Below are 17,701 nucleotides of genomic sequence, written 5' to 3'. Positions count from 1 at the left end.
TCAATGAATTCTCTATGTACAAAGCTAAAGTTTGTTGTACCATCAGATGAAATAAGAGGGAAAAAAACAACTCTGGTGTCTCTATGTTGAACAGTGCTTAAGAGAATTTGACAGGACTTGAAGGTGTTTAAAATTTTGTTAAAATAATACCAAACTGCCATCAAATATGTTGTTGTTGTTGTGGGGTATAATGCCATTTTTCAGCACACGATAGGCTATGCATGGCGGCCAGTATTAATGGTGGAGGAAGAACCTGGGAAAACCCCTGGAAGAACCACCGACCCGCGAGAAGCTACTGGCAAGCTTTCTCACATACCCACATTGGCCGAATCCTAGACTTGAACCCAGCCATCAAATATGGCCTGGGTTACTAAAATTATAAACAACTTTAAACAACTGAAGAGAATTTGACTAAATTTCGAAAAAAAAGTGTACAGACAGAAAGGTCTTTCAAGATTTTACAGATACTGATGATCCACTATCAAATATGGCCAGTTAATCACAACTAAAGCAACACATTAATTGACTTCTGAAAAACTGCTAATCAGAATTTGACAATATTTCACCCAAAAAAAACATTTTGGTATGAAGGGCTTTCAATATATGCAAATGATGCTGATTTGTTTTTTAAACATGACCACCATTACTACCGTTAGAAAATCTTTTGAATGTCTTTTCCAAAACCACTGGACAGAATTTGATCAAATGTGACCAACAGCATTTTTAACATGAAGGTCTTTTGATTTTGATGATGTCAATTCACTATCAGATAGTGCTGCTGCTACATTCAATAGAAAAAACATAAAATAGATTTGATCAGAGACAACAGAAAGCATCCTAACTTGAAGGTCATTAATATTTATAGAAATTAGGTTGATCTTCCATCCAACATTATGGGTATTATATGTCTTTATCTCAAATAAATGGCTTAACAGTATTTGACAACTGTTGAACTGCCATCAAATATGGATGGAGGTTAAAACAGAAATCTACAGAAAACTTAAAACAGTTGTTTTCATAACATATGGCTAATAACATTGGAAGAGCTTTCTGCAGAAAAGAAAGCATCCTACTGATCTGGTTTTTTGGCCAATTTATCTTGTATTTTTGGGTATTGAGCAATGTCAGCCAGGTGAGTGATGTCTGACCCACTGTGACCACTTGTTTACCTTTAATCTTTTATTTCATATACCTTTTAAATAATCTTGACGTATTAACCTTTCATCATTTACCTTATTTGACTCAGTGTTTACATTTATTCAGAGGGTTTTATCCTCCTAAAGTTTTCTGAAATATATAGTTCACCTAACCATAAGGGCAAGTGAGCTTATTGACATAGTACTGCCCTACATCCATCATGCATCGTACATTAATTAATAATTGCTTACTAGCATTTTGGGGCCCATATTTCTGATCAGGTTTCTGTCAGACTTTGGATATGGGTTTATATCATTAAAATCTCAGAAAAGTTCAGTCATGCGTGAGATCCAAACTGCATAGATCCAGATTTGTTGGCACATTATGATACATCAAATCTGTATCTCTCAAGTTTGCTGTTGGACTTTTCTTGTAAGCAGGTATATATGATACCAGGTAGAGGCAACATGATGGAGGTAAGGGGCATCCATCTGAGTGGACATAAAATAATTTGTGTACTTCCTAAATGTGTGTGTTTCCATGGTTTTATTGTATTACCAGCAAAACCATGGTGAGACATAGGGATCACTTTTCCATTATTATTACCATCATTTGCAAGTAGCTTTCCTATGGAGCAAGAAGGAAGCCTATTTTATTTTCAGCAAAAGAAAGGTCATGGTCACATGACCTGAAGGAAGGAAAACCTTCCTTATATTAACTTTACTTGTATGCAAGGTACTTTTACCTGTATTTGTAAATAGCTTGTATTTAAAATGGGAAGGACATCAATAATGTTTAGCTCAAGCGGTCACAATATCTTGAGTTCATTATCATTAGCTTTGACCAGACATTGTAGCTTTCTTACAAGGAAGACACTTATTGCACTTGTAGATGGCTTGCATATGGAACAAGGAAGAATCTGTTGATTTTTTGAAAGGTCAAAGATCTTGGTCAGATTGACTCCAAGAAGGAAAAATGTTTCTACAGATGAACTCCTGTCCTGTGCTGCAAATCACCCCTTATGTGTTTGGGGACATAAAAAGGGCCCAGTGTGCTTTCCTGAATGTCATAAGATGCAGTTAATGGATGCAGGAGCTGCATTATGATGCAGATTCAAGTGCAAGACTCGTGACCAAAAGAGATTGGGTTCAGATCCTACCATTGGGGTAGCCACAGTGGTGTGTTCCTGGGCCCACTTGACACCATTTGCCTTGGCACTAAATAATCTTTGCATTGCTGTGCTAAAACACTAAATCAAACCAAAATTACCACGAACCATGACCACATTTATGACTGTATTGGATTTGAGACAAAGGTGCCTGTCAGTTTTGGGGTCAAAGGTCAGTGTCACTGAAACCTAAGAAAAAAGGTTTTCCCAAATTAACTCGACCTGACAGGTGAAAATACTCCTCTTATATTTACCTCACTTTTCTTTTTATACATACATATACAGTCTTGGACCTTCATCTTGGAGGGTACTACTAATCGCTGTCAAAAGTAGATTACAGTAATCAACATTTAATGCTCCAGTCAGTTTGTATGGTTTCTGGATTATGCCAAAGTGATGCTGGCCAGATTTACCTTTCCATGGATTTCAGACCTTATAATCTGGTTGTGGCTTAAGCTTAGGGTGGTAAATCAAACAGACATGTACAGGATCTGTTCAGAAACTTGAACAACCTTCCACCCATCATTCAGCTATTGACTTAGTCTTTGCACTACCATCATATCTGCACGGACTGTATGTTTTCCAATTTACGATCTGTTATCCACCCACCTCATGTGCATCTGTTTGTCAACAAAACTTTTCAGTTCAGTGATATAGTTCTCAACACTTTCAGTTTATTTTGATAATTTTAATTCCTGTATTCTGCGTTTGTATGTTATCATGGAAATAAAGTATAGATAGTGTATGACATGAAATTGCAGAATCATAGTTTACTTTCAATATGTGTTGTTAAATAAGTGGGATCATCTCAAAATGGCTTTTGTTTAAAAATTGTTACCAGCCATTAGTACTATATACTGAAATTAATGATCCAGTGGGTAGTGGCCTCTAGCAGTATTAAACAAAGTACAGGTCCATAGATTACTTTTGGTCAGAGTCTTTACATAAGTAAGGACACATTGCAATTTCGTCTTAAGTTGCTGTACTTTACAAATGGATTATAATGTGAAAAAAGAGCACCAAAAGAATACTTTGTAAATGCATATTGTGTGCCCGGCTAGCTGGGTGAGTTTGACACCTGCCCAACAAACCAAGGTCAGCTGCCTCAGTGTGACCTTGGAAAAAGCATTTAGTTCCAATGTTCTTGGCTTGATATAGCCAGTATTGTGTTACAAGTGCAGTTAAAACAAGAAAAATATAAAAATACTCAGCTGTAATTGTGAATATATCTCTCTATAAGTAAATCCCTTGGAATTTATTTGGTGTTCCCTTCTGGGACACAACTGATATGTGTCAGACGTATGCAAATATACTATCAAAGGACAAAATTCAAATATTTTTGCCAAAATCTTTATATTATCATGTATTTTGAAAATTTTAATATGTGTGTATTTATTTCTTTTTTAAATATTATTTCAGATCTACAAATCAACAAAATGCAATGATATGGTGCAGACCAATTACTGCCCAAGAGGTGCATTTTGTGCATTTGCACATGTAGAACGTAAGTTAATTAAATAATAGTTCCTGCACACTTGCACATTTATATATCAAAAACCCGTTTATCAATGCTAAAGACATATGTGCCTTCTTTGTACACATTACACATGAGGTTGGCTTGCCAATTGTAGGAAGTTCAAATCTTGAATATAGACAGTTGACAAAATGAGGCAAACTGGCACACCAGTTACAATAAACTGAATATTTAATGTCTAGTTTCCAAAAATAAAGTAATTATTTGATCTACATATCAAACTGATTAAACAATTAGGGTCCATTAGGCAGGCAAATGAGCATTTAACTGAAATTCTTTTTTTTCTTCATATTTTAAGATGTGTATAGAAAAAGAGCATTATGGAATAATGAAAGAATGAATTGCAGCAAATACTAAAGTTGCTTCCAACTGCAAGCTGCGCAGACCCAGATCTGCTGTTACATAACACACCAGCAGATCAGGGTCTTTGCAGTTTGTTAGAAGTGATCAGGGTCTGTGTTGTTTGCAGTTTGCTTTGGCTTATAAGCAAGTATGTACAGATAAATGAGCCATGACTTTGGTAATGTCCTTCTACCAAATTGCATTTGGCCATTAGGCAGGCATTGGCCAGGCGAGTAATCTCAGACCAATACTGAATCAACTAGGCACATGATTTTCAGTTAATATTGGCAGATGAATGAATATATATATATATATATATATATATATATATATATATATATATATATATATATATATATAAAATCAACTTTTCACAGTAATCAGAACAAAAACATGATATGCCATAGGATAAAACTAGGCAAATAAATTCAAATAAGACGATATTGCTCATATATGTATAAGTAGTCTAGTATGGGAAGCCTTGGATCACACTGAACTGTGTACGTGCCTTATAAAGCAACTAACACAGATTGTTACATCAGATTCTTACCTTTTATGCACTGCCATACAATTCATGCCAATCATATTATCACTTTCATGCACTAGTGTTATAAAGAGGACAGATGAGCTTGAAATTTAAGTATGGACAATCTAAATTTAAACAGCATGTAGTAGTATTAAGAAATACATCATACTCTGCAAATAAAGAATTGGCCCTTGCAATTGGCAATGCATTTGACAGTTAACTTGAAGCATGCTTTAGGCATGTGTATGTACCTGGTAACTGAAATTTTGTACATGCAACAATACACAGCTCATTCTTTTGTTATCCAGAGATACTTGAGAACAGCATCCAATGCAAATCTTTTTTTATACTGTTTGTATTTATTATTTTTGGATAATGCTACACTATGATTTTATCATACAGGGAAAAAAATGACAAACATAGAGATATAAATATTTGTGTAATAGACCTTTGCTTAGTCATGTCTAAATATGTAACTTCTAATTTTACATTGAAATTTAAGTTATGAAAACCCAGACTCGAAGTTTTCATGTATACATCTAATTGTGTTTAACTCTAAAGCCCCTTTCTTCCCTCATCAAACCATACATGTAATAAGCACCATATTAGACAGCATCGTTTGCATAGTATTATTTGATGGGAGTCAGAGTGGAAATATTAAAATCCATAAGCTTTACATTTTAAAATAAGCAAGCACTTGTTTTCAATCAATATTGCAATAAGACAAGCTAGAGTAAATAATTTATTAGACATGAAATGTGCTGCAGAACTTTTGTCAAATCTGTATGACATTCACAGTTTTACAGTTAGAAATATTCTGTTTTAGTTAGAATATAGGAAAACAAAACAAAGATCATACACAACATTGCATGCATAGACATAAAAATGGAGAAAACGATATGTTTGCATAGTCAAAGTTTCCATCAATTACGGACTTATGTAAAACAAGTGGAATTGTGTCTGATGTACATGTATTTAATAAAACAGTTAATGACATATCCTTTCGTATTTGATGGATCTGTATTTTCTGTACATGCCAAGACCCAGCACTTGAAAAGGTACATTGATTGCCAAAAGTGAAAATGGCTATGCATTCATCTATACATGATGTAAATAAGGGTGCTGATTGTCAGTTTGCTTTCTTTGGTACCTAAAATTTAATAAGAACGTAGTTTTCTGTAACAGAAATTAAAGGATAACAATTATGAATAATTTTATCAATTTATGATACAAAAAATATTAGAGGATATAATAAATAACAGATAGCATATTAAGTACATTGTCTTGCAGACTTTTGCCTATGTGCAAGTGCGCTTCACTGTCCTTTTTGACAATTTCGGTCCTTTTAATTAAGAGGGTGTAACTATAAAAATGGTTTTAGGTTTACGTTTTATCCCAGTGAAAAGGCAGCACATTTCTAAAAGCATTGAGAAAAGTCACGGACCAAAGATAAACTTTTTGCTTATATTACAGAGGAAATGTGCACACAAAGAGAGTTGATGACCACAGCAAGTGACAATTCTTTAGCAGCGATTTTGTCTACAGTCCTTCCTGCATCTTCTACTGTAGTATCTACATCAGAACCACAAGCAGCAGAATCACATGTAAGTAATATGGTCTTTAAGTAAGAAACAGATTTGATGGAAACTGAAAGAAATGAATGTTGATGGGCGAAGAACACTTGGAAGCAAACCATGGCTTTGACCATATATGTTTAACACAGTCTCTGCATGTTAACAGATATGATCATCTTGGATTTGCTTTGAAATGTCATCAGCATTGATTTCCTCAGATTTGTAAAATAACATGTTCATTTCAATAGGTACTAATCAGAGATCGTACATTAAGTAAGATATGAAACTAATGGCTCCCATTTTCCTACATTTGCATGACATTTCAGTAAAGCAGGGTTTAGTACACCAAAGCAGGGTTAATACCTCCGGTCACCAGCACTGCCATTGGAAGTATTTGTTGAGCCCTTATCGATGGCAAATTGAGTCATAGCAATTATTTTTCAGTTGCTGACATAATTTGGATTTTAGTTAACAGTTTTTCATTAACATTTTATTGCCAACCACACAAATCTCAAACTTGAGCAAGTGAAATCTGGTTAAAAAAATTTCAACTCCAAAACCAAATACATTATTTTTAAAGAAGTTTTAAAACTAAAAACTAAACTAATGAATGTATGCATTGCTTCACCTGAAAAAATAGTGGATTACCCTTCAGTGAATATTGGTTACCTTTTTCTGAGGTAACCATCTAATGCTGTTGACAAAGTTATACAGCAGTTATTCAGATTCAAGATTTATTTGCAAAGCCAGAAAACACCAGTTGTTGATTTTCTTCACCAAAAACAGTTGGGTCATTAAGTCAATTCTTCTTTTTGTTCCATCACTTGACTCTGTATAAAGAAGTTGCTTTGCCTCCAGTTTTGAGTCCAGAATGATCCCTGGAGAAATATTGAGATTTCACTACTGTCAGTATATGATGAGGAAGACAAAAAATTGTCAAGATTCCAAGATTAATATATCTTGGCGATGGTTAAATTTCAATCAAGGATTTTCAGATAAAATAATTTCTACCAATAGAGAAAGTTGTATATTTCATTGCCGTGTTCCATTGGAGAAGATTAATCCAAATAGGATTTCCATCTTCCCTTTGGTTCTAGGCTGGAAAACACATGCTTTTTCCGATTAGGCGTCTACCAAAACACATTGAAGAAAACAGTGTTCAATACTTTTTCTTTCACACTCAATCAGTCGCAGTCAGGAATGATAATTATGTATTAATAATGAAACGAGGAAGACATTCATTGCTTTTGGCTTTAAAAAAATGCAAAATGTATGTAACAGATCATCAGAGAGTTCTATACATTATTTGGTATGGAATGGAGACATAATATAGGCAAGTGAATACCTATAATATGCAAATGATGCATGTAACGACATATCAAATATTCTTCATACTGTCTGACCAAAATACAGCTGACAAAAGCAAAAACCCTCAGAGCTCGTACTTTTGCAAATTTTTCAACTACTATTTCCCTTTTTGAAACCCTGGTTTTATCCCTAAGGAGTTAATAGAATTCAGTACACTGTTTAAAAAAACAACTACATGTTTAAACATTAAATCTCTTTGGAATTTTACATATGAAACCCAAGAATCATAATCTTTACAAAACTATTTAAGTACAATATTCTCTTCTCAGACCGATGTTGATAAATATACTTGTTTCTATTTTTTTAATGTTTTGTTTGTTCCATGTTTGTCTTGAACATTCTTGATGCATGCTTCAGATTTACCTGATAGTTAAGCAAATGTTGCAAAAAAAATCTATCCAAAATGTTTTGAATTTTTACATTATAATTGTGAAAACCTGCTCTTAGCACAAAAATATTGACATAAGTGGAGGAAGTTACCAAGATATTTTTCCATATTGATTGAAAGTGCTAAAAACATTCTTAATAAAGTAAGTTTATTCAGGTCTTTAAATAAGTATATATTCACCATTTTTGTCATACATATTTCCCTATAATCTTATACCATGACATTTTTTTAACTTTGTCTCTAGATCCATTCTACCTGGACCGAACTTTGTGGATGGCTTGCACTTGGGGTAAGGACAAACCCTATTCATTTTGAGGGTCAAAAGGTCAAAGGTCATGGTCACAGTGACTGAAAGAAGAAAAATGGTTTCTGCACAATAACAGTCATTCTGCATATCAGACCTGGACTTAACTTTGTGGTTAGCATGTAGGTTGGTTAAGGAAGAAATCTACCAGTTTTGGGATCAAAAGGTCAAACATTTAGGTCACAGTGACTGTAAGAAGGAAAATGGCTTCTTCACTACAAAATTGGTTTTACATGTTTACCTGGACCAAACTTTATGGATGTCTTGCAGGTTGGGTAAGGTAAAAGCCTATTTGCATTTTGGAGTCAAAGGTCAATGTTATAGAAAGACAGGGTCTCCACACAAGAACATTTGTACATTACATACTTGAAAAAAGACTTTGTGGTTTGCATGTGGTTAAAGGAAGAATCCTATCAGTGCTGAGGGTCAGAAGCTCAAGGTCACAGCAAAGAACATGTTTTCTACACAAAAATTTCAATTGTCAACCATGTATCATCACAAAAGTTTGTGGATAGCATGCACATTGGGTAAGAAAGACGCCTGTTGATTTTGTGGTCAGATGTCAAGGTCACTGTGATTGGAGGGTTTGATTTGCATAATATATTTAGTTTTTTTTATGCCATGTATCATGGTGAACGTTTATGAAAGGATTGCACTTCAGGTATGGAAAGAGCATATTGATTTTCTGATCAAATGACCAAAGGTCAAGGGTGTTGTGACTTAAAGAAAAATGTGAGAACAGATTTTCTAATAGAGCAAGTTTCTTGACCAAAGTTTGTGTATAGCTTGCACTTAGGGTAATATAAGTTTGTGTATGGCTTGCACTTAGGGTAGTATAGAATTCTATTGATTCGAGGGTCTAAAGGTCAGAGGTCATGGTCAGATAAGAAAATAATAGTTTCTGCACAGTATGTTTGGTTCAAGACTGCATACCTCACAGAAATGTCATTATCACTGAGTCAACCATGCCCTACTAGGGCCCTCAGAGAGGATTCATATATGTGTAGGCATGTGCCATTCCTGGTAATCTTGTTAAGGTTTGGTGGCAAAATGGACCACACAGTTTTAAAGGCTAGCATGAGCCATGCCGAAGTCATGTTTGTTTTGGAACATAAGCATGCTTTGTGGAGGTAAAATAAGGGTAGAATAATAGATTATTATTTTGGCCTTTTCTCTTGTTTGCAGGTTTATGATGTAAAGAATGATAACTTAATAAAATATTTTTGTGAAATATCAAATGTATTAGCATAAATAAGATTGATGTGCATTTATCAAAATGGGTATCAATTCATAGCATTCTTGGTATGACAATATCAGTTTTTAGTTTGCAAACTTGTAATCATAAAGTTTTTCCAGGTTTTGTCCTAGTTCTGTTATTTGAGGACAGAATAGCATTATCATCAATCCATATTTTTCTTTTGAGACATTACTCAATTTTAATACTTAGGAAAACATCCACTACTTCACAAATCCAGCAATCCCATAAATAAAATATGTCAACCGTTTCCTTCGGCTTGTTTTAGCAAAACATCTGTCTACTATGATGGAAGTAAGATGAGTGATCTTATCTTGGATTGGTACACAATCTCATATGCTACGCATTCAGAGTCTGATTGCTGTCTCATAAAGTCTCTCCTTTTCTTGCCTTTTTTCAAGTTTGAGCTATTTTAGGAGTTTTCACACAGCTTTTTTTATCAGTCCTGATTGTATGCAAATATCTGGCACCTCAGTTATCTGCTCCATCGTATGATAAGCCAGCTAGTACTATCCAAATTTGATATTCTAACTGTCGATAGTACTTGAAATACATCTCCAGGTTATCTTAATTTTTAAAATTTTGCATCTTATTTCAGGTTAATTTTCATTATTTTCAGTATTCAGATAATTTATATGATTAACTCTGGCATTTATTTCATTTTCTTTGCTCTTCTGTGTCATTGAAATGAAACCAGTATTACTTCATCTTTCATTTCTCCCACTGGACTTCTACATTTAAAATAAAATGATTTGTTTTGTTATATTCTTGAAAAATTAGTTTTGTGAATTTCAACACAATTCCTTTTTTACAGAACATCACATCACTTTTAAGTAAGGGCAACAAGATGAAAATTCAAAATTGTTTCTGCTTCTGAAGGTGAAGTCCCTAAAACCCAAACAAAGGGGCTGTCCCCTGGACTCCCAGCTCACCTAAACTCCACTTTTCCCATCAAACATGTTGGCATCTCTGGTTAGATCTCGACTTTTCTTAGTCTCCAGTTTTAGGGCCACATAGAGGAGATCGGGAAACATCCTTCAAAAAGGGCAAACTTCATGCAAGTCTAGCAGTCAGAGTTCATCTTTCTTTTCCAGGAGGCTAGGGTCCAGTTCTCCAGAGTGACAACATTGCTTAACAAGTAATCTGTTCTCTTCCCCCACACACACACACAGAAAATGATACCATGGTCATGCCACACTTTTCCAGTCACATTTTACCATAGACTGGAAGAAATTCGGCCACAAGGTCTTCTTTGCTACACATGACTGATAAGACACATGGCAGAGACCCAGCAGCAGTAATAACCACTCAGAAGTGTGGTAAAGACGATTCACAGAATGAACCGGCTGCAGATTCACTCTAGACATGTTCCCCAAGACCAGTCATTGGCCTTAGCTTTCTTGACCAACAAATAGAGGCATCAGAGATGAGGATTGAAACCCAAAGGTCATTTCTCAATGCTGTTCAGGAGGGAGATTTTATGGTCAGCATAGATCCTCATGATGCATACCTTGATGTCCATATACAGATTTTTTAAGAAATTCCTGAGGTTTTCTTGTGTACCAGTTCAGGGCTTGCTCTCTCTTCTTTAGTGTTCACCATAGTCATGCACCAGGTCATGTCACAGTTTAGAACCATATCTACATTCCTAACATTAAATTACTTTGACAATATTTTCCAAAAGCACAAATTTAACAGTCGTTTGTAAAAACAAATAAAATCCATTTTTCTCTCTTGCACGGATTTGTAGTCAATAAGGATGTTCTCATTCCATATCAGTATTTGATTCATCTTAGAGACGAGTTGAAATTTCCTAGAATCAAGTATGTCTTGGAAATGAATGTGCTTTGAGGATCATCTCTGTGATATCTTCCATCTAATCAAAGAGTAGGTAGTCCAGGATTTGCTTTGTCTTTTGTGTCACTTCTTCTTGAGACGTCTCATATGATCTTTATATCTCAACGTGACCAAAACTTAGCTAACTAGGCCACATGAGGTCTCATTGCAGCAGATGAAGAGATCTATCTTGGATTATGGCATGCATATCATTTAATTATCTAATGCCAAAAATCAGGATTTCGCATGGGTGACTGGCTAGGTGCCCATTTTTTTTTCTTTCAAAGAAGCAGGCATAGTTTTGTCCCATCAAGAGTGCTTTTTATACATCACCCTTCTGGAGGTGAAAGCCGTAACAAACGTCTTTCAACCATGGCATGAGATGCAATCTGAACAGGTTATCTTGATTCTTTCTGACAACTTGGACAAATCTGAAGGCAATGGAAACTATTCCCATGGCTTTAAAGTTACTAGATCTCTCCTTTATGATTTTCTCAAGTGGTGTCATTGACAGATTTACATTCAAGTCAGCTACATCTCAGGCCATCCAGATGGAATCAACCAGTTTGCACATGCACCTGTTCAGCATGCACCCCTGTGGACCTTGACGTCACAAGATAGACCACCAGCCCCAAACCTTCATCTTGCCACATCCAAAAACGGGGCTGTCGGTGCTTTTATTTGGACTGGAACAGTCTTAATGCATAAGCCTTTCCCCAACCCCTCTGATTCCAAGGTCATTTAGAAAGTAAAGACTAGTTCTGATTGCTCTCATAAAGTGGGAGAGTGATCCCCTGATCCTAGTGACAGAGATTCCCAGAAAAATGATGTCTTCTGCAGGCCTGCCAAAACACACATCAGGTTTTCCATCATAACCCCAAAATACCAACCTTCACATTCAGCTGATATCAAACAAGCCTTCATGAGGAAACATTTCTGTCCATAAGGTAGAATTGCTTGAACATAAAGGTCAACTACTCTGAAAGCCTGAGAGGAGAATTGGAGAATCAGCCAATGCTGCAAGTAGAGAAAAGCGTCTCCTTTGAATACCTCTGTAATCTTCCTCCTTTGGTTTTTTGACATTCTCAAGCTTCAAATAGATCTTTGGATTTGCAAGGTATTGGATTTTTTCCAAATGTATTAGATTTCAGTAATTATTTGTTTACAAAAATTAATTTAAAATTCATTGTAATGGTAATTTTGTCAAATTTGATAGTATTTATTTATTTGTATTTTGCAGGAAATGAAAAATGGCACTAGTGCATTATTGAAGTTACCAAATCCCATAGGAAATGAAAGATCTTGTAATGTTAATATTAGTGCCTTTAATCCCAATGTAAGTATATTATTTATACATTACTGTCATCTTTGTATTGCATGAATATATATAGCTTATTAAATCTTAATTTAATTAGGAAAATACTTTACACTCACTGCCATCAAACACTTTACATTGCAACTTGGCCAGCTGCCATAAACTTTGTCAGATATGGTGTTTTGTTGATTGTCATCTTAGTTTTATCACCTTTGCGATTTTGGCCATTGCAAGCACCAGCATAGAAGCACCATTGAACATCCACAGATTAAAAATTGATAGCATATTTTTAAAACTTTTATGATGAAAAAGCCACCCACTGGGGTACACAGAGTCAAGATTTGGGGGACAGGGGACAAAAAATTGTGGGAGACCTACAAGCCCATGCTCAGTGTGCAACACTGCAGTATTTCTTTGAAGTGAAACTATGCATTTAATACAGTATATATTATTTTGAGCAATACCAGGTTACAAGGATAAATGTTAAATCCCTCTGATTCATTTCTAATTTCTGCCTATCTCATCTGCATAGCTGAGCATAACTGTTATGGTCCAATTGAGTCAGAGTCCTACTTCCTCTTTGGAGGTACAGATAACTGTTATGGTCCAATTGAGTCAGAGTCCTACTTCCTCTTTGGAGGTACAGATAACTGTTATGGTCCAATTGAGTCAGAGTCCTACTTCCTCTTTGGAGGTACAGATAACAGTTATGGTCCAATTGAGTCAGAGTCCTACTTCCTCTTTGGAGGTACAGATAACTGTTATGGTCCAATTGAGTCAGAGTCCTAATTCCTCTTTGGAGGTACAGATAACTGTTATGGTCCAATTGAGTCAGAGTCCTACTTCCTCTTTGGAGGTACAGATAACTGGGTCCAAAGGGTAAAAACATGAGTTCTTTACCTCAATCTTAACAAAATTTCAGCCTGCCAAGCCTGCCCCCATCCACAACTAAATGAAATTACTTTCCCAAACAGTGTCATCAGTAATTCATTCCAGTTTATTGTGTCTGCTGTTTTAACTTCCGAGGAGTTGTGCTCTTAATATTGTGCTAAGCTTACCTCAGTTTTCTACGGGGCAATTGTTTTTATCAGACATCAAATATTGCTGTCATTATTACCCTTAAAAAGAAATCGTGAAGACTGTCTAAAAAACAACATGGCTAGATAGGACAAACTTGACGGAGACCATCCAAGCATGAAGACTTTTTCTTTGTGCAGAAAGAATATTTATCTGTGATCAGGTATGGATGCCATCACAAAGAATTTTTTAAAAAATATTTTATGAAGTTTGAACAGGTTTGTATGGACTCATTAATGCAGTAAAATTTTTCCGACCCATATTTACTTACCATTACAAGATGTGTGGTTTTCAGATCCGACCCAGATTTACTTACCATTACAAGATGTGTGGTTTTTAGATCATTGTTTTATTAATTAATTGGCCCAAGTTGGTTATCTCATCCGCACATAGGCCTCTTGATCTGAAGCACTTGAGCACTCTATGAATATGCCAGGGCATATATAGCCATAGGCTTGTATGTCTGTCTGTACGTACAGCTTAAATTTCAGTAATTAAATCATGTCACATATATTTTCATGGACTTGCCCATACACCTATGCTTGGTACATCCCAAACCTCTGTTTGCAGCTATCTATATATTTTCATGTACTGTATTTAAATAAACTTTGCAGCTATTATTGAAAAAATAGGCAGATATTATTGACATTCTGTCAACATGCATATAGTGTTCTTTCCAGTGTTAGCTCCCCTTTTTGGTGTTAAATGTGTATACTACATATAATAATTCCAGTCTGTGCATTTGGACATACATTTTTGGATGGATTGCCTTAAAATTGTTTACATTTTTAGCACAGAGTTAACAAGTTAACATGCACATATTATTCCTGCTGCGATGTATTAATACATTTTCCAGAGTTATGCCCCTTAGGTTTTTCTATGCATATATTTGGTATGGTAATTCTTGTGTGCATGAGTAATCCCACAGATTTTGATGATTTTGGGTTGAAACTTGGCAGATATTATTGTCAGTAGGCTAACATACACTTCTGGTTTTTGTCATTACACTTTTTTGTGTTTTATCTTGAGTTATGTCCCTTGTGATTGTGTGTGTGAGTGTGTGTATCTATATCTGTCTCTCTCTCTCTCTCTCTCTCTTTCTATATACACACACACACACACACACACACACACACACACACACACACGTTGCATATGATATTTCAAATTTTGAGCAACTAGATCCAGATCTTTAAATATAATGCAATGAAACTTGTTTGACAATATTGACACATGGTCAATATACATATGCCTTTTTGTCATCAATACAACTAGTCCCATGACTTCTATGAACTGCCAAGAAACCTGATGTACATTAGTGGCATGAGAGGAATGTGTGCACTGGATCTTTTTAGGTTACCTTGCAGTAAGCAAAGTGATCATAGGTGTGACCCTGCATCCATCATCAGTTGTCTATCCATTAACATTTGCTTGTTACCATTCTAGTGGTCATGTTTTTGATCTGGATTTTTATAAAACTTGGAATATAAGTATACATCGTCAATATCTCAGAGAAGTTCAGATGTTAGCATAGTAATGAGGTGGCTGATCTTGATCCACTACGTAGATCATATTTCTGGTCTGATTTTGATCAAACATGGCATGTGTGCTTATGTCATTAAGATCTTGGTAAACTGTAATAATGAGAAAGAATGATGCATATTAATAAGGAGAGTTTTCATCTAATTGGCTGAGCTTGTTAATACTCACAAATCCTTATTTCTAATCTGATTTTGATCAAACTTGTAATAGGTGATTATATCATCAAGACCTTGGCCAGATTAAACAATGAGCAAGATACATGCATATTAAGTAATTGATCTGGGATCTAATTGGCTGAGTTCGTTACCAATCTGGACTCCATATTTCTGATCCAGTTTTGATCAGATATGGAATATGGGCTTATATTATCATGATTGTAAATGATTTTGTTAAGAGAGTGAGATTCAATCATTGATGTGGTTTTCTTGAATGTGACTTGCTGGGCTCATTACTGTGGAAATTGGTCAGACTTTTAGTAAATTTGGTAAATTAGACAAGATGAGCATCCGTCTGCTTCTTTGAGCCAGTCAACACTTTCATGTTAAGATTTTTATCAACCTCAGTACATAGCCTTATATCAAACAGAAAAGGTATAAAATCAGTAATATAACCAGTGAAAAAAAAACTCTTGAGTTTTGTAAAATAATTGAATCATTGCATTTCAGTCTTGACTCACTGTTATGATGATTGAACAAAGTAAGGAAATATGTGATGCTTCAGACAACATATAATTGCTGACAATTATAAACTATGCAGTGTTGTAATAATGATCAGAATTTCTCAACATAATTTCAGATAATTGCAATTGACTGCATTTTTTTCTGATATTCCAGTAATAGTATCTTTTAAAAAAATATGTGTCTAAGTTTATTCATTTATTGGCAGAAGAATATTTCAGAACACATTTGATATGTTTGCATATGTAGAGGTGTGGTTGCTATCATTGCCATGTTAAAATACCTGAAACGTTTTGCATTTATATCAATGTATTGTGCTCTATTTTGATGTTGTTTTCTGTTTCCTGTTCTATACTCAGGTTTAAGTACTTGTAAGATTTTCTCATTTCAATTTCAGATACCACCTCCAGCAATAGTTTCCAGTAATAGTTCCAGCATTAGTCACACCAATCCAAGCAGCAATACTCTACCAGATCCAATAGGAAAAGGGAGGTCAAACAGCATCGCTAGTACTAGTAATTCAGATATAGGAAATAGTGTGTCCTATCCTCGAGCCCCAGGCTCAGAAAGAGAAGATGTACAGGTACTTTTGTATGACCCAGGGATGTAGGATAGGTTCCATGATCCCTCCTGTATGTTGTAAGAGGCAGCTAATTGAATTAGGAGCTGCTGCCGCTGAATGATTAGGATAGCATCACTGTTATATCCTTGAGTAAGGAGTTCGACTCCATTTGCCACGATACTAAATAACTTGCTTGCATTGCTGTACCATAAAATAAACAATGCATGATCCATGCTTATGCATATATGTGTATCTTACCACCAAATACTTTTTGGAGTGAATTATGGGAACACTGGGTTTTTTCTTTTCTTTTCATCCATGCTTCCTTTTCTTTGGATCCATGCTAACATAATGGTACTCATTTTCATTTTTTTTATAACTGTTTAATTTTTATTCCTAGCATCATTGTTACAACTTGGGTTGTTGTTGTTGTTGTGGGGTTTAATGCCATTTTTCAGCACATGATAGGCTATACATGGCGGCCAGTATTAATGGTGGAGGAAGAACCCGGGAAAACCCCCAGAAAGAACCACCAACCCACGAGAAGCTACTGGCAGGCTTTCTCACATACCCACATTGGCCAAATCTGAGACTTGAACCCACGCAGACAGAGGTGAGATGGCAGTGATCCGTAATGGAGAGTGCTTTAGACCACTTAGCCACTCGGGGCCCCAACAACTTGGGTTGTAATCATGATTGTGTATGCATGTGTATGTATATCTGTGTGTGAGAGAAAACGTTTGGCAGACAGCACAAACAGAAGTTAGGACATGGCAACAGAAAGCTTTTTCTTGCAGAGTTTATCAGTACACCTATATATAAAAAGAATTCTGGTATTTTAATGGTGTATTACATCACATGCTACTGTTGCACTACTTTCTTTTCTAGTCCTATGTCCAGGATGATTATTTCCTCTTCCAATTACTATTGGAGGGCTAGAATTGAAAAGAACATAATACCAGTCTGACTTCTTAGTCACAGCAAATATACGGAATACTGTCATCGTTTTTGCTTGGATGATGTACTTGTTACACATGCTGTATCACTCGTTGAAAAATTGCCATCAGTCTTGGATTTAAATTATTTTTGGCATTTC

General features: G+C 35.4%; 1 protein-coding gene across 3 annotated transcripts in view; it reads left to right on the top strand.

Annotated features, from left to right (window-relative positions):
* Positions 1-17,701, top strand: part of LOC149803049 (RING finger protein unkempt-like) — an 83,006-nt gene that overhangs the window by 25,500 nt on the left and 39,805 nt on the right. For 2 of the 3 annotated variants that reach the window (XM_089952606.1, XM_089952605.1), the window contains exons 6-10: positions 3,725-3,809; positions 6,181-6,311; positions 8,282-8,326; positions 12,673-12,768; positions 16,441-16,626. In XM_089952606.1, coding sequence (XP_089808732.1) covers positions 3,725-3,809; positions 6,181-6,311; positions 8,282-8,326; positions 12,673-12,768; positions 16,441-16,626 — 543 coding nt within the window. The remainder of the gene's footprint in view (positions 1-3,724; positions 3,810-6,180; positions 6,312-8,281; positions 8,327-12,672; positions 12,769-16,440; positions 16,627-17,701) is intronic. The other variant, XM_089952607.1, reaches the window with a different exon arrangement.

Source organism: Sinohyriopsis cumingii, chromosome 3, assembly GCF_028554795.1.
Source record: "Sinohyriopsis cumingii isolate HCF-2022 chromosome 3, ASM2855479v2, whole genome shotgun sequence".
Taxonomy (NCBI): Eukaryota; Metazoa; Mollusca; class Bivalvia; order Unionida; family Unionidae; genus Sinohyriopsis; species Sinohyriopsis cumingii.
The sequence above is the reverse complement of the archived record's forward strand: the minus strand, read 5'-3'. Positions and strand labels throughout refer to the sequence as shown.